Source organism: Molothrus aeneus, chromosome Z (assembly GCF_037042795.1).
Source record: "Molothrus aeneus isolate 106 chromosome Z, BPBGC_Maene_1.0, whole genome shotgun sequence".
Taxonomy (NCBI): Eukaryota; Metazoa; Chordata; class Aves; order Passeriformes; family Icteridae; genus Molothrus; species Molothrus aeneus.
The window spans coordinates 30,113,875-30,130,384 of record NC_089680.1 but is presented as its reverse complement, the minus strand read 5'-3'; the positions used below and the strand labels follow the sequence as shown (position 1 = coordinate 30,130,384).

The 16,510-nt window shown below is 43.7% G+C and overlaps 1 protein-coding gene across 3 annotated transcripts; it reads right to left on the bottom strand.

Annotated features, from left to right (window-relative positions):
* Positions 1 to 763: 763 nt before the first annotated feature.
* TMEM171 (transmembrane protein 171) lies at positions 764 to 15,701 on the bottom strand. Of its 3 annotated transcripts, none has more exons than XM_066569607.1 (4): positions 15,604 to 15,701; positions 8,904 to 9,597; positions 7,702 to 7,843; positions 764 to 1,086 (listed from the first exon to the last, which is right to left on the bottom strand). In XM_066569607.1, exons 2-4 carry the CDS (start codon positions 9,532 to 9,534, stop codon positions 858 to 860), a joined length of 1,002 nt encoding a protein of 333 aa, XP_066425704.1. In that variant the 5' UTR covers positions 9,535 to 9,597; positions 15,604 to 15,701; the 3' UTR covers positions 764 to 857. The 3 variants fall into 3 exon arrangements, with proteins under 3 accessions (XP_066425704.1, XP_066425707.1, XP_066425705.1); XM_066569610.1 differs by having other exon boundaries at positions 9,495 to 9,597; XM_066569608.1 differs by lacking the exon at positions 15,604 to 15,701 and adding an exon at positions 15,122 to 15,159.
* Positions 15,702 to 16,510: the final 809 nt, after the last annotated feature.

Genomic DNA, 16,510 nt, shown 5'->3' with positions numbered 1-16,510 from the left:
ATGGATCTGTCAAGTGTTATGTCATTTAAAAACATTTGTTGCATGGGTTTGCATGAAACTGCCTCTCCCACATCTGCTGGTAAGTAATGTCTGCAGCTCGAAGATAGCATTGCTTTGTGGCACTCACTCTCACACAATAAGCACTCCTTGTATAATCCATGAATAATGATATAAAACAGCAGAATAATCCCCCTGAAACCAGTGGTTACCACAGTTAAACTGTTAGCCTATTATCTATCCTCAGGGCTGCCTTTGGGCTCTTAACTGCAGCTAAAACTGATTTTCCTAGGGATTATACTTACATAAGGACCAGAGATAGCCTAAATATGGAGCGTTCATTACCAGGCAGACCAAAAGGTAACCATTGAAGCTCTTCATAGCATCATGGCATCTTCGTAGCAACCTTAACATCCCTATATGTGAATGCTCCTTGAGTACTTGTAAAGGCCATAACTCTGCAAACAAGTATTTTCCACAAAAGTAATGCAAAAATAGAAATAAAAACACTTCCTAATTATTTCTTTCTTTGAAGCTCCAAACAGATTTAATTAAAATAAACAAAAAAGTTGGTCTCTACTTAGTGGCTTCATTATAAAAAGAACAGCTATAAACAGAAACTGAAGCTGTAACAGAACAAGATGAGAATTTAATGTTCTTGCAGTGAACTCCCTTCAGACTACTTTAGCAGAGGCCCAGGCTTCTCTAGTATTTCTTGAAATCCAAGTTCATTGTTTATTCTTCCTGATGAAAAATTAGACACAGCCAACATTACTACTTTTATTATAAAATGTAAATAAATTCAAAAATTGTAAATCTCTGTGTACATTTTATTAAAAATTAAGTGAATTGTCAGTCCTTTAGAAGCTGGTGTCAGATGTGGCTAAGGAAACAGATGAAAAAGATAAGGAAGAAGATGGTGAATATTCATTATTTGTAATTGATGCTTTCTCTTCATATTTTGGTGGTGATTCAGAAGAAAGGTATAGCATTGGTAAAATATCTGAAGGTGAGCTGCTTCCAGAAATTGTATATACGGATTCATAGTCTCTAACAGCAACTGTTCTTTCATCATCCCCAAGCTGTGCTCTATAAAACACAAAACTATGTGTTAGCATAATTCATTTATCTACAGTGAGTGAAATTTGACTTGATTTATATAAACATGAACACACTTCCTAAAAATCCCTGAAGCAAAGAACTTGCATAAGCATTAAGATTTCATTCTGTGGGCTACATTATGACTCTTCAGATGAAAAGTCTATAATTTCAGAGGGGAAGGGCAAAACAAGCTCCCTTCTAACCTTTCAGATCACCAGTCACAGCCTGGTTTATGGGTATTAGCTGCTTTTGGCTGTGCTGTTTCACAATCTTACTAAATCTTCTGATCCCTAGCTCCTAATGTATCTTCCCTTTTGTAGTGTATCATATACACAGTCCCCTTCCTTTATGAAAGACAGTTACTAGACTTAGAACTGCATCCAAAACAAATCACTCTCCCTAGCCTTTTGAGATCTTACATGAAAGGCAATCAAACTTTTACTAGGCATTCCAGCAATCCATGGCAGACTGAACACAACCATATTGCAAAGTTCCCAGTGACATTCAAGGTGAACAGCCAAGTACTCCGTCCTCCTCTAACAATCATAACTGTATTAAAATTGGTTGAACCCACATTGTTCTGGTACTTTGCTCATCTCACCCTGGAGCTGGCCCTCAGCATATTGCTTCAGCTGCTTGCCAAGGAAAGGGAAGACCTGGTTGCTCCTCATGATTCACTCCCAGAGCTGACTCATACATCTGTATCCATATAAATACTGAGTGAGGAGCACAAATACAGAGCACAGTCACCTCATCTTCAATGCTGTTACTGGTCTGTGAGGGTTTTCAAAGGAGAGGGAAATAGTACAAGACAAGTGCTGAGGTGCTATGCAACAGATTGCAGGAAAAATGCAAGCAGTTCTGGGATGAGACCATGACTCAGCTTACTAACAGCTCTCATCCAGCACAGGCTGCAGCACTGTGTTTGCTGACAGAACACTGAGCAATGGATTGAAGAGGCAAATCACCTTTGTCCAGTAGTCACCAACATGTGAAATGTGTATCCCCTGCCATATCTGGGATCTTCAACCATGGCATTGTTATGAATAACGAGGCCAATTGCTCCTCTTCCATGAAAGTGCTGAGGAAGCAACTTGCACAAGTCAAGATGCCCTAACTGCCAACGAGTGCTGAGCCACAAGAGAGCAGGCTTGAGGTAGTATCACACTCAGAGGTGGCATCAGCTCAGCAGGTCTCTGTGAGGATGCTGGGAAGCACAGAAGGGCACCCGCTAGAGCATCCCCATCAGAAAACACCAAAGGGCAAGGTCAGACATTCTGGGCTCAGTATCCAAGCCTGAGGTGTTTTATCCATTCCACTAGATACTATCCCAAAAAACTGCTTCTTTGTGTATGTATGTTCACAAGACAAAGAAATCCACACAAGCATTAAACCATATCCACATGATGTTCCAACAGGATAGTGACTCCACCACTTCTCCTGAGCAGCCTGTTCCAATGCTTTACAAGCCTTCCCACAAAAAAACCCTTTCCTAATAGCTAAGATAAACCTTTCCTGGCACAGTGTAAGGCCATTTCCTCTTGTCCTGCCACTTGTTATCTAGCAAAAGAAGCCAATCTCCATCTTGTCACAACATATCTTGTCCCCCCTTTCCAGCAACTGAAGAGAATAATAAGGTCAAGCCTCCTTTTCTCCAGACTGAAAAACTCCAGTTCCCTTAGCAACTCCTCACATGACTTGTGCTTCAGATCCTTCACCAGCTGTACTGATCTTCTTTTGTCACACTTCCAGAACTCTTTCTCACCAAGAAGGATCCAAAACTGAACCACAGAATCACAAAATAGCCTATAGGTTAGAAGGGATGTTGTAGATCATCTATTTCCAACCTCCCATGCCTTGGGCAGGGACATCTTTCACTAGACCAGGTTGCTCAGAACCCCATCTAATCTGGCATTAAACACTTCTAGACATGGGACATCCACAACTTCCCTGGGCAACCTGTTCCAGTGTCTAACCACTGTTACAGTAATGAAATTCTTCCTAGTTTCTAGTCTAAAATTTCTTTCAGTTTGAAACCAATCCCCTTTGTCCCGTCAATATACGCTCTTGTAAAAAAAAATACACTCCTCTCCTTCTTGTAGGCTCCCTTCAGGTATTGGAAGGTTGCAATTAGTTCACCCTGAAGCCTTCCCTTTTATAGGCTGAACAAACCTGATTCTCCTAGCCTTTCCTCACAGGAGAGGTGCTGCGGACCTCTGTCATCTTGGTGGCCTCTTCTGGACTCACTGCAACAATTCCATGTCCTTCCTGTGCTGGGAGCCCAGAGCTGATGCAGCCCTGCAGGTGGGGTCTCAGCAGGGCAGGGCAGAGGGGCAGAATCCCCTCCCTGGCCCTGCTGCCCACCCTGCTCTGGATGCAGCCCAGGACACGTGTGGCTCTCTGGGATGGGAGTGCCCATGGCTGGGTCATGTCCAGCCTCAGCCACCAGCACCCCCAATTCCTTCTGGGCAGGGCTGCTGGGATCTGTTCATCCCCAGCCTGTGCTGGTACCAGGGCTGCTCTGACCCACAGGCAGCACCTCGCACTTGGTCTTGTTAAAACACATAGAGCACCATGGACCCAGTTCTCCATCTTGTCCAGGTCCCCCTGGATAGCATCCCATACTTCAAATCTGACAACTACACCACTTAGCTTGGTGTCATTTGCAAATCCATTCATGTATGTCATTACTAAGATATTTAATAACACTGGTCTGAATATGGACCCCTGAGGGACACAACTTCTCACTGAAGTCCAGTGGGTCACTGACCACCACCCTCTGGATGTGACTGTCAAACCAATTCCACTGAACAGTCCACCAAGTCCATCTCTCTCCAGTCAAGAGAGAAGGATGTTGTGGGGAACTGTGCCAAAGGCTTTACAGTAAAATAAAGATAAATGACACCTGTAACCCTTCTCTTGTCCACTGATGCCATCACTCCACTGTAGAAGGCCACTGGCTTGATCAGACAGGATCTGCCCTTGGTGCAGTTGTGTTGTCTGTCCTGAACCACCTCCCTGTCCTACGTGTGCACAGCTCTAGGGGCATCTGTTCTGTGATCTTCCCAGGCAGAGGTGGGGCTGACGGGTCAGTATTTCTCAGTATTCCTCCTTTCTACCCTTCTTAAAGGTGGGTACAATGTTTTTCTATTTCTCCAGTCGCCTGGGACTTGCCCTGACTGCAGTGACTTTTCAAGTATCAGGGAGAGTGGCTTGGCAACTACATATGACTGACATCTACTGACAATTCCCTCAGGACTCTGGGATGCAGATCATCGGGTCCCACAAACTTATGTACATTCCAATTCCTCTGATAGCCATGAACCTGATCTTCCCTTACAGTGGGAGGGACTTTGCCCCCTCAGTCCCTATCCTGCTGTCCATCCACCCCTGAATGGGAGGAGAGGTTGCCATTCAAGACAGAGGTAAAAAAGTTGTTGAGTACATTGGCCTTCTCATCCACTGTCATAATTTTCCCAGCATTGTTTAATTGGAAGATATCCTTTCTTTGACCTTCCATTTCTGGTTAATGTACTGTACCTGTAGAAGCCCTTCCTGTTATTCTTTGTGTCCCTTGCCCGGTTCAGTTCCAGTTTTGCCTTGGCATTCCCACGACTTCCCTACACAACTGTGCTTCATCTCTAAACTCTTCCTAGGTCACCTGTCCTGGTTTCTTTCCCTTAACTTTGACCAGCAAATTCCTACTGAGCCATGCCGGTCACTTGCCCCCCTTGGCTGATTTCTTGCTCCTGAGGATTGCCAGCTCTCATGCTGTTTGGAAGAACTGAATAAAGATCTGCCAGCTCTTTTCTACTCCCTTGTCCCCGAGGGCAGTCTGTCAGGGGATCCCACAGACTAGGTTCCCAAAGGACTGGAAGTCTGCTTTCCTAAAGTTCAAGAGCTGAACTTTTACTCCTTGCCCAAGCCCTATCCTTCAGGGCTGCACACTCCAGCAGTGCATGTTCCCTGCAGCCCAGGCTGCCTCCAGTCCTGGTGTCCAGTTAGCTCACTTGCACTGGTGACCAACAGATCCTGTACCACATTCCCTCTGGCAGGGCTGTCACCTGGCTCTGGAAGTTATCCTCCACGCATTCCAGGAGTCTCCTCGATTGCCTCAGCCCTCCAAGCTACTTTCCCAACAGCTGCTGGGGTGGCTGAGTTCCCCTGCAGGCCACAACCCTCAGGCACAATGCCTCCTGTGCTGGAGCAGGAAGGTTTGGTCCATGGGCTCCCCTTGGTCAGGTGGCTGTAGCAGAGCCCAGCCAAAGGTTCCCTTTGTTGCTTCAGTCTCTGACTCCTACCCACAGCTTTCCATCTGCTCATGGGTATTCTTCAGGGACAGCTCTTCACATTCAATCCACCTCTTGCTGTAAAGAGCAATTCCTCTGCCTCTACTTCTTTTCCTCTCTCTTCTGAACAGCCTTGCAGCTATTAAAAGTCACACTCCAGAAATAGGATTCATCCCACAAAGTTTCAGGAATGGCAACAAAGTCATAGTGTTCCAGCAGCACGGTGGCTCACAATTGCTTCAGTTTGCTGCCCATACTGTGTGCATTGGTGTAAAGGCACTTTAGCTGAAATGCTGGCCATGTTGCCTTCCTAGAGGAACATCCCTTAGTTCCTTTGAGATAGCTCTCAGTGTTTTCCTCCTGGCTTCTGTTACCTTAGAAGCCCTTGCCTCAACTGTGTAAGACTGCAAGCATGCTTCAGTGTGGCCAGCACACTCCAGATTCAGAAGCAGAGGATCCCTGCAAGCATCTTGTTCTTCTAATCTTTGCCTCCCATCCCACAGTTTGCCAGGAACAAGCAAACTGTCCCCCTGCCCTTGAACAGAGGATTTACATGCCCTGGTCCCACTGGCCACACTACTGTTTATTTGGATGCAACTGGCTGCCTTGGCCACTTGGGCATACTGATGGCTCATCCTTAGGTGCTGTTGACCCCCATTCCCAAGTCCTTTTCTGCCAGACAACTTTCCCCATACTCATCACTAAGAGCAGTGATGATGCTTCCAACTATTACCAAACCAGTTATATTTCTGTAAGAGGTTTATGCAGCAGTAGGGGAAGATGTTGGAAAATTCTTTTAACATATTAAGTGTACTACCCCTATATTCATGCTAATGCTTAGTTTTGTCCCATACAGTGCTTAGTACAAATACAGACACTATTGTGGTCTTGTGTTAATTCCCTACATCTCTGACTAATATGTCTTATTCTAGTTAATGCTTCCTTATATCAGTGACTAATATGTAGTAGCTGATATCTTAGTTTTGAGAAAAAGGATTGTATGTCAGAGCAAAGAACAGTAAGAGATGTACATTATGACCTGATGACTGATTTGAGACACTCTCAAGGAGAAATGATTCATCAGAAGATCTGGAAGCATATCCAAATAAGTCCATGGAAATAATATATATATGTATTCAGCAAATGTGATGAATATGTATTAGTTTCAGGAATATAAGTAGGTCTGTTAGGTTACTGAGCAAACATGATATGTGGAGAATTACCCATGCCTCCAGCACTGCTAATAAAATAATGCTGGCTTTGTAACCTAACAAATTGGTCAGAGAGTTTATTTCCCAGTTTCCAGTGACACAATGTTGCACACACAGTCTTGTGAATTAAAGTCATTAAATGATAGTCCCACATAACTTACTCACAGCTGAAACCCAGGCTGATGTAGGACCATTCTAAAGATATTAATTCAAGTCCTTTTTGAATCATTAAGGGCCTGAAAATAAGTTAGGGACTCTAGACATGTGACACCTAGCTCTGACTTCTAGTGTGTGGCCCTTGCAGTGACTTCTTTTACCCTCAAGTTAGCAGACTAGTGGTGGCAACCCAGGATAAATAACCCTGCAAGTTCCTGTGGCACAGGCAAGTCTTTGGTAAGTTGGCAGCTCCTGCTCCCCGAGTCTGGTGGTGTCAATATCAGGCAATTCTGTTATAATCCATGTATGTAAGGAATCCCTGCAAGGGTAAGGTACAACATCTTTAAATGAAACTAGCTTTGCAGCCTCCCTTATCAGCATGCTGGAGCCTTCTGTGATATCAAGGAATCCTTTAATCTCAACACATGGCCACAGCAGGAAGAAGGTAATCAGCACCCCAAGGCCTCACTTCTTCAAGGCAGAGATAAGGGACATGGGAGAACTGAACACACTGGCAGATAAAGCAACATTCCCAGGGTCTGTGGGTATGTGTCATAAAATACTTGCAGCTCTGTTTCTACAGAGGCTCCTAAAATCTGGCAATATGCATATCACGTCACTACCACACTGCTGTCAATGGCATCCTCTCTTGGACAATCTGTGGAAGAAATCTACTGTGGGATATTGATTTAAGAACTTCAGAAGTTCTTTCCAGTCATAATAATAATTTAATCCTCATAAAGGACACTCTGCAGTTTGTAGCTCCCCTAGTATACAACAGTATTTAAATGCCAATTCAAGTAAAGTATCTGAAGTAAGCTGAGTTATGCACTAGAAAACTTTGTCATGCCTTGTAGTTAATTCACAGTGATTATATAAGAACAGGGTCTTGGAAACCTAAAGAATTCTTGGATACCTCAGATTCCCAAAGAGATGAATAGTCTTACCCATCAGTGAAGATAGAGTGGTATGGTGGTGGATTTTCACTTGTAGGCAAAACACTTGGCATAAGACAATGAGTCGCAGTTGGTGACATAGGTTCAGCAAAATAAGGAGGTGGTGGGGGTGGGAATATCATCACAGCATCACCTAGGGGAAAGAACACCAATTACTACCTCTGAAGAACTGAGCACCTGTGGTTATATTAACAGCATCCTATAACTTTTACTTGCCTAGCTTTTAAGATGAATTAATCCATATACAGAATTGATACATTCTAGGCTGTTGGAGTAGGTTGGAGGTACATTCTAAATAATCCCAAAATAAAGATGCAGCATATTTATAAATGAAGGATTTAATTTAGACAATACAGCTGACAAGGGGGAGTGTTTAATCTAGCTAAAAAACACAAATATGGTTGGCTGTCTACAAGAAGCCAAAGTGCAAAGCACACAGTTACTGTTGAAATATTTTAAGGATAGGAAAGTATTTTGTTTCCCTCCTAAAAATAAAATAAGTAATTCTAAGTTTTTCCATAAGTACTGCAGTGCTGTAACAGAAGTCATTAATGACTCTGAGAACTGATTTTGTGTGCTGTGACAGTTTCCTTACTAAAGTTACTTGTAGTTCAAGGCACGCTAACCACAACTATTGATACACAGTTCACTACATCAATATATTGTACAGCAAAAAAATCTACCAATTTCCACTCTGTAATTGAAGAGTTTAAACTCATAATTATATCTCTTACCGACTGAGGATGTGACCACAATTTAAAAATACAGGACATTGGTTACAAATCAGAATCTTCTGTTTAAGGGGTCAGAGCTCAAGGCTAAAATAAATCTTAAATATAGTCATAGAAGTCTGATCTGCAGTGTCAATTACACAGTTTGAGAAGAGAATTGGGGTTAGACTCATTTGTGTCAGGTTATGTTGCTCTACACAGTCAGACATTACTTTTTATGCCAAAGAGAGATTTTCTGCCTTTTTGAGAAAGGTAACTGAACTGACCATACAGAAAGCATATGAGACAAAGTAACATTATTCTATTTCATCTGTCCTGACATGGCAGAACTGACATGCTGAGAGCTCATATTAAATAAGTAATAATAATAAATAAGTAATATCCAGCCAATTAAATTATTAGTGGAAAAAAAAAAACCCACCTAATTCCTAGTGTAAAGTTCCAGCTCAGTTTTTTACTCACCTAATGTAACCTGAAAAGATTCAGGGCTCTGAGGATGTTGTTCACTTTCACAAGATTCTTGGTTGAGATATAAGTTTTGCTTCTTTTTAACATGAGCTATCACGAAGAAAGACAACCCAGTGAGCACAATCAAAGGGCCCAAGATTTGAAGTGACAGGAATCCACAGCCCTGGAGGTCTGTGTCAGAAGTGCCAGTGTGGTTGAGTTGTATCGTATGCCAGCCAGGGCTGCAACCAGGAACCCAAATGCCCAGGATGCTAATTAACATTCCACTAGTTAAAAACAGGAATCCAAATATGAGAAACTGGGCAAACTGACAGTTCCCACGACAAAAAACAAGGCTGTACACCTGTTCATTTTGCAATTGTCTTTGTCTGATATACATCCTGGCCCTTGACCGTGCCAGTAGAACACAAAGCAGTCCAGTTACAGCCAGCACTGGCCCAGCAGCCTTAAGGACCTCATTACAGTCACTGAAGCTTCCAGATGGACATGACTGGAGAATAAAGACTGAAAGGAGGAATCCAGAACAGAGCAACACAGCTCCAAAAACAAAAAGGAAAAAAATAAGTTTCCCATGTTGTCCATTACCTCCTTCACCTCCTGACACAGGAACAGCCACTGAATACATTACAACAGAATCTCTTCAAGCAGATGAGTTGTTAGAAATAAATGGCAGCAAACTACAGCAGATCTGTGAACATGAAAATAAACAAACTGAAAGAAGAGAACCCAGCAGGATTAGCTACATTATATTTCTTACTTTCAAATTTGTTACTCAGCCTTTATTGCGTGTGCTCCTGTATTTTCTGTTCTGCAGTACCTCCACTATGAATTAAGGGCCTACTCAAGTTTGCTGTTAAATGCCAATGGAAAGACAGAATTTGCTTTACAATTTAACTTAAACATACTGTAACTGCTGTTGCATAGCTAAATTGTTTCTTTAGAGAAATAGTCTTATGATTAATAGGACCTTACTTTGAAAGGCTGAATATTTGGAACAAGGACAAGTTAGCTTTCCCTGTGAAAAGGGAAAGCTACAGGAAATGTTTGTGCTGAACTGCAGAAAGTGACAGCTTGTGAGAGATACTATGTTAACGCAAATGAGCAATTACTACTGGACTTTTTAACCAAGTAAATCTTCTATTACATACTTTCTCTCTTGCTTCTCTTTCCACAGGCAGTAAAGACCTTTCTGCTTCTCTCTTTAATGAGATTCCTGTCCTACACTACTGCAAAAGCAAATACTGAGATGATTTTTGGCTCCGTTCTGAAATAACAAAACAAAAAACATTCTAAAGACCAGTTCAAGTCTCACTGATTTCATAGTTAGAGTTGGTAAGCATAGCACTCCTACATTTCCATTCAACTTCCCCTACTTCTGAGAATTTTGTCTTTGCTCAAAAGATCTTTAAAATAAATTAATGAAGGTGACTCCCAGAAGACTTCTGAGCCCACAAGACTCTAGATTCAGCAGCAAAATAGAAGAAAACAGTTTTGAGGCCAATAACAGCCCATATGGTCACACGCATAACCAATCAGCTGGATGTGGATTTACTGGGGCAAAGGAAACCTGACTGAAAGTTAGGAGAGCTCCAGTCAGTGAGCTCTAGTACAAAAACCACCAAACTCCGCTGTTACCTACAAGGAAATTTCTGCTACTTTGCCACACTGGCCTACAGAGCCAGAGGGACACTAGCCACCAGATGGTGACTAGCAACTGTGGAAATCTTGGCTAACATCCATCAAAAGCCAACTTGGAATGCAGGAGAAGTTCAGACTATGGAAAATAACAAGTCTCATGGATAGACCACAAGAAAGTTGTTCCCTACCAAGTGTAGGAAGTACTTAGGCATGCTTAGGCTGCAGTGTTCTGACACCGCCCTCTTCCCCTCATCAGCAGTCGCTGATGACTGCTGATGAGGGGAAGACAATGACAGACAATTTCACCTATGTCTTGGGTATATAAGGACCGATACGTACAGACTGGTGGAGTTTGCCATGGATGGAAACAGGGAATCAGCTTAGTTACTGCTGTTTGTTAGTTAACCTTCAGCCTTTTCTCTATCAACTTCTACTGTCCTGTTACTAATTCAGATGACTCGAAGATAAAACATCAAATCAGATTGGATCATCCTTACATATGCCTCTTTTACACTTATTCCACAAGAAAAACAAGGTACTATGTGATTTCTGGAAGCAAACTGTTGAACACGTGTCAGCCAAAATAAGGTTTGTGTCACTCCCCAGTAACTGCAGTGCCCATTGGGATGAAAACAAAACACAATCATAGAACCCACTAGTGACTCAAATACACAATTATTTACCTGCAATGCAAGGCAATCTATTGAGTCACTACTCAGCCAATTTTAAGTGTAGAATCCAGTCAAAGAACTGGCTGAGCAGATACACAAATGATGAAATTGTTACACGTTCTACTGCTGAACATCAAACCAGGCCCCCAAGAGCACAGGAGAAAGCAGAGTACATCCCGCAGGTGAAAGGCTCAATAAGCAAAGCACAAGATCTGAGAGGCAAGGAAACACTTGAGCAAGGCAGCCACTGCAGGAAGCAACCAAGTCTCTTAGCTGGCCATCTTCAACAGCAAAACTGAGGGACCAACCCTTAATGCATCCCATTACTGTGCACAGTTAACTTGTAAACTATGACTGCTAAGTGCTTCTTCAGTGTTTTGAATTCAGTCTACTGAGAACCTTCTACTAAGATAGGTTTGAAAAACTGCTAACTGAGGGTCCCTTGGTAGAAGAGTCCAATTCACTCTAGGGGGGGCAAAAGTTACAAAGAGCACTAAAGATAGGACAGCGTGTCATGAAAAGAAAACAAAACCAAAAACAAAACCAACAAGAAAAAATCCTAAAAAAATTAACATATCCTGACTGATTTCAAACTGAAGACGTTTAGCCCAGCACACTTTCAATGCTGCATGAGCTGTAGTCAGTCTGAAGGCTCTACTTCTGGGCAGAAAAACACAGACTGGAATGGTCAGCTCTTCAATTTTAGTGGTCCTTGCTAAGTTAATAAAATTCTTTCTGATAACTGTATATGCCCCAATTCCCATAAATTATCATCTGAGCTGGGTCAGGTTTCCTGACTTACTAAGTGTACATAGCTGAGTGAAACACCTCTGAAACATACATAGACATAAATAAAATCCAGCAAAGCCTGGTTTCAAACACAACTGTCTTGAGATACTTTTCTGCTGAGGCACATTAACCATTATAACACCAACACTCTACATAGAACCCTGAATCCTTTCTTCACAGTTTGCTCTAGGGAAGAAAACATGGTCTTAAATACAAGCAAATTAAAACAAAATAAAATAAGGCAAAAAAAGTAAATTCAAATATATATCTATTACAAAGAAAAGCCTAGAGACTTGTCTTCCTTACTCCAACACAGTACCTGCTTCTCTTCCACCAATCTTGTTGTTATGAGATTAAGCTAAAACACATTAGAAATTAAGCATGTACACATTTTCTTCATTCTTTCAGGCCACAAAGAAGGAATATTCAGAACAGTCTGTTGTGGCTTTGGAGATGAAAGCCATGCATTTTATGCTGGAAAATCCAATGAAGGACTAATTTCCATTTGCACTACCATGAAATTTTATCAGAAAACTCAAAGCAAGATTAAACTTATTTCCTGTGTTTCAAGAAAAAGTATTTTAACAAAGAGGCAAGTATTTTATTGTCTATGTGCTTGAAATACTGCCACTAGATCTCATATCTCCACAGGCATATTGATGTAAAGGCATTTTCCCTTCATATTAAACTCAAGTCTGAAAGCAGACATGGAAATAACAGCTCAGAAGCCATTAGAACACAGTTCAGTAGTGTAGAAGCTGTTAAGTATGACGGGAAGAAGGAATTGGAAACATAGCTTATAAAGAAGTCTGGTTATAAGCTCAACTTAAATTATTTAGAGCTCTACCTTTTTGTAAGTCAGGCCTATGCCAGATATATAGAACAGGAAATAACTTCACGATTTCTTGTCATTTTTCTGTGTAACACTTGTATTACAACTTTCTTATTACGGACAACTCCACTAAAAAAATACTTCCACCACAATTCTTCTTGAGCCTTCAAAGTTCATATTTTCCAAGATTTCTACTGCAAACACCAGGGCTATGAATTTACCTGCCCTTAATCTTAGAAATTTGATAGCTTCTTGCAGACATTATGAATTCAGGAAGAGAATTAAAAGAAAAACATTGTAAGAATTAAAACACTGCTGCCCCTCTGTTTTACCCTTCCCAGAGTAAGTCCCATTCCCCCTCTTGTTGCTTGCAAAAGCACACAAATAATTTCATGCAGAAGTTTCAGATCTAATCTGTGTTATTTCAAAAACTACATACTCTGTCAGTTTTAGTCCACAATGGAAATTTCATTAGAATTTATAAGCCACTCTTTTAAAGGACTTGAATTTTTCCATTTTTGCACCTATGCTTCCAAGTTTTGAACCACTACTGGGAAGTTGCTATTGCCACTGTGCAATTATTTTGGTGTTATTTTATTTTTTTCCCCAGGTTTCAAATTAAACCATGACTCCTTATTGGTCAAACTACATGTAAGGAAAAATGCTCTCAACTTCATTCAGTTTAACTTCCATATCAAAATATTAATGGCTCCCCATGTCTGAATTTCTTTCTTTGTTCATATCTGCTTCTGTACCCACACCATCTTCTTCATTAAATCCCAGTTTCCACCTGGACTGGACTCTTAACTTAGCATTCAGAGACACTCATCCATGAGTACAGATGGTTAAACTAAATTGCAATGTGCAACCTTCATTCCAACACTCTTCCCTCCCCATGATGTTTTTAACCACTTATTTGAAGACCTAATGGGAAATGCCCAACAGAATGTACTTTCAGTTTTCTACATTTAAGAAACAAAACTACAAGCTGTAACAAGTTCTGAGATGCCAAATACATGCAATTTGGTCTCTTATGTACGTAGTTACTAATTGGTTAACCTGACAGTGCTCTTATCTCGAGGAACATAAGACTCAGATAGCATAAAAGATTTCAGGATTTAGACAGTATGTATAAAGATTTCTGAGCTAGGAGTGGATGCCACAAGAACTCTGCCCATAAGGGTCAAGAAAATTATTTTTTCAGTTTACAGTATAGGAAGAGTAATGCTGTGCAGTTATTTATGATCATTGCAGGTGGGGCAGGAGCCACCTGCGGAAGTACTGGAAAGCAGTTGCTATAGGAAATTCCAGACAGTGGGATGAATCCTGCCACTCTCCAGAGATATGTGCAACAGGGATCTTTCTTACCACAAATCAGCACAAATCAGGGATTCTGACTGTGCCAGACAGAACTGCATTCTGCAAAGCTGCCAATTCCTGTCTCTGCAGGCTACAAGAGAAAAGCAGCTACAGTGAAAGATGGGCCCACAAATGTCCCTCACTCACATCACCAGGAAGAATACTGACACCACAGTCGGACAGGAGGACCCCAAAAGTCTGTTTAAACGGCAAGGAGCTTGCAAAGGACAGCTTGGTAACCCATTGACTGGATGCCATGTAGGCAACTAGGCCAGCACCTAGATTCAAAAATGAGCTCTGAAGGGTCCCATGTTTGTTGGTGGGATGCTTTTTACATGGCACGCTAGTAGCACACAAGAGTTGCGGCAAAGCAGCTCCTATATTCTGGAGAACCTGCGGGGAGACTAGGTAGAAAGCAGACACATACTGTTAACAACAGAGCTGATGTTTTTCAAACACGTAACACGTGACAGACCAGTTTCTGGAAATTCACAGGAAGGTCTATCCCAGGGGGCTGATATATCTCAAAGCAGCAAAAGACACAAGACAAAAAGATTTACAGATCTTTGACCATAGGACAGGCCATGGAGACCATCAGGGAGATGCAGGCTCCAAAAGCTACCTAAAGCCATCCTGTCCCAGTTTCCTGAGGCTAGCCTAGGGCATTAAGCCAGACAATTTAACGGACAAGCAATTAAGCTCTACTCCATTTAGGAAAAGCAGCATTCCATGGCACACCTCTCCTCATGCACCAGCCCATCAGGCAGAGTCTATTCTAAGTCACTTAGTCTTAGTCACAGTAAGATCTTCAGGAAGATGAACCATGCCCCAAAAGCTGCCATGCATCCTGTCAGAGAGAGGAGCGATGCAGGGTAACCTCTCCATCACCTCTCCGTGATGGAGGAGCACCTGAACCTCCTCACCTGTGCCGTCCCAGCTGCACGCGAGCATCGGCCATCGGAGTACTACACGCCAGAATAACTGCAGAACCCCCTCAGAGATATTCCATCCTCCCTCAGGGATGGCTGAGGCCGCAGAGGGGAAGCAGTGTGGGGAGCGGTGGGCTCTCCAGAGAGAAGTCAGGACACTTACACCCCAGATAATTCTCACACACACCGGTAAGAATAAAAACACGGGAATGGCGGCGGCCGCGGGAAGACGCGGAGCGATCCTGCCCGCCCGCCCGCGGCGGCCCCTCGCCCCTCACGGAGGCGGCCGGAGGACGAGCCGCCCGCGCCCCGACCGCTCCCGACCCCCGCGGGACCGGCCCGGGGCCGCCCATTCTCTCTCTGTCTGCCTCCCTCCCGCCCGGCCGCCCCGCCACGGCAGCACAGCCACAGCAGAAAAAGCCACCCGCGGTAGAAAAAGCGCGTTCGGCGAAGGGCTCCAGGCGCCCGGCCCTTACCTCGCAGCGGAGCAAAGGACACAGCAGCGCGGCAGGCGCCGCTATTTAAGCACCTGCGGCCGACGGCGCAGGACAGGGCAGGGCCAGGCCCAGCCGAGCCGCCCCGGGGAGCGCGGGCGCGGCGGCACCGCCCCCACCGTGCCCGGCGCCCCGCCCGGCCGAGGCCCGGCCTGGCCTGCCCGTGGCTCCCGGCGGGCCGGCTCGGCTGCGTCGCTGCCCGGCTCGGAGATCGCCCGCAGTGTCCGTGTCGGTGTCGGTGCAGCTCGCAGGGCACGGCTATGGCACGCAGCTCTGGAGTCGGGTTTAGGTGGCCAAAGTCAAGTGTGCCCCTGAAATAGCCGCGGCTTCGAGGTGAGGCAGGCGAGCAGTCCCCCTCAGGGTGCTGGTGCCACGTTTCCCATTTCACAGAATCACAGAATATTCTGAGTTGAAAGGGGCCCGTAAGAATCCTCGGGTGCACCTCTCCAGTGAATGGCCCATACACAGATAGAACCCACATCTTGGCTAGAACCAGGCTCTGCTTCAGGAGCCTGTAGTAGTCCCTTAACAACATTTGCCTTACTCCACACACTTGGGAACTTGTTAGGCAAGCTAGAGACAGGCTGAGCCTAGATATGACAGATCTGCTTCAGTGCTGAGCCACTTTAGCTGGTGGAAATGAAAGAAGAGGCTTTATTGCCAGGTACAGGCAGTGGAAGGAGGAAGAAGCTGGCTTTGGTAGCTGAGATGAGAGAGTTGTGACATGCAAGAAAGCAGCTGTGTGAGCAGACAAGGAGCCCAGGAAGGAAGATCAAGACGGGCCATTTGTAAATGCTGTAGCAGTGGCAGGACCAAGGCAATGTGACTGAAGTTTGCCCAGGTAGTTAGCATCAGCCTGGTAACCAGTGAGGTGTGGGTGAATCCGTTT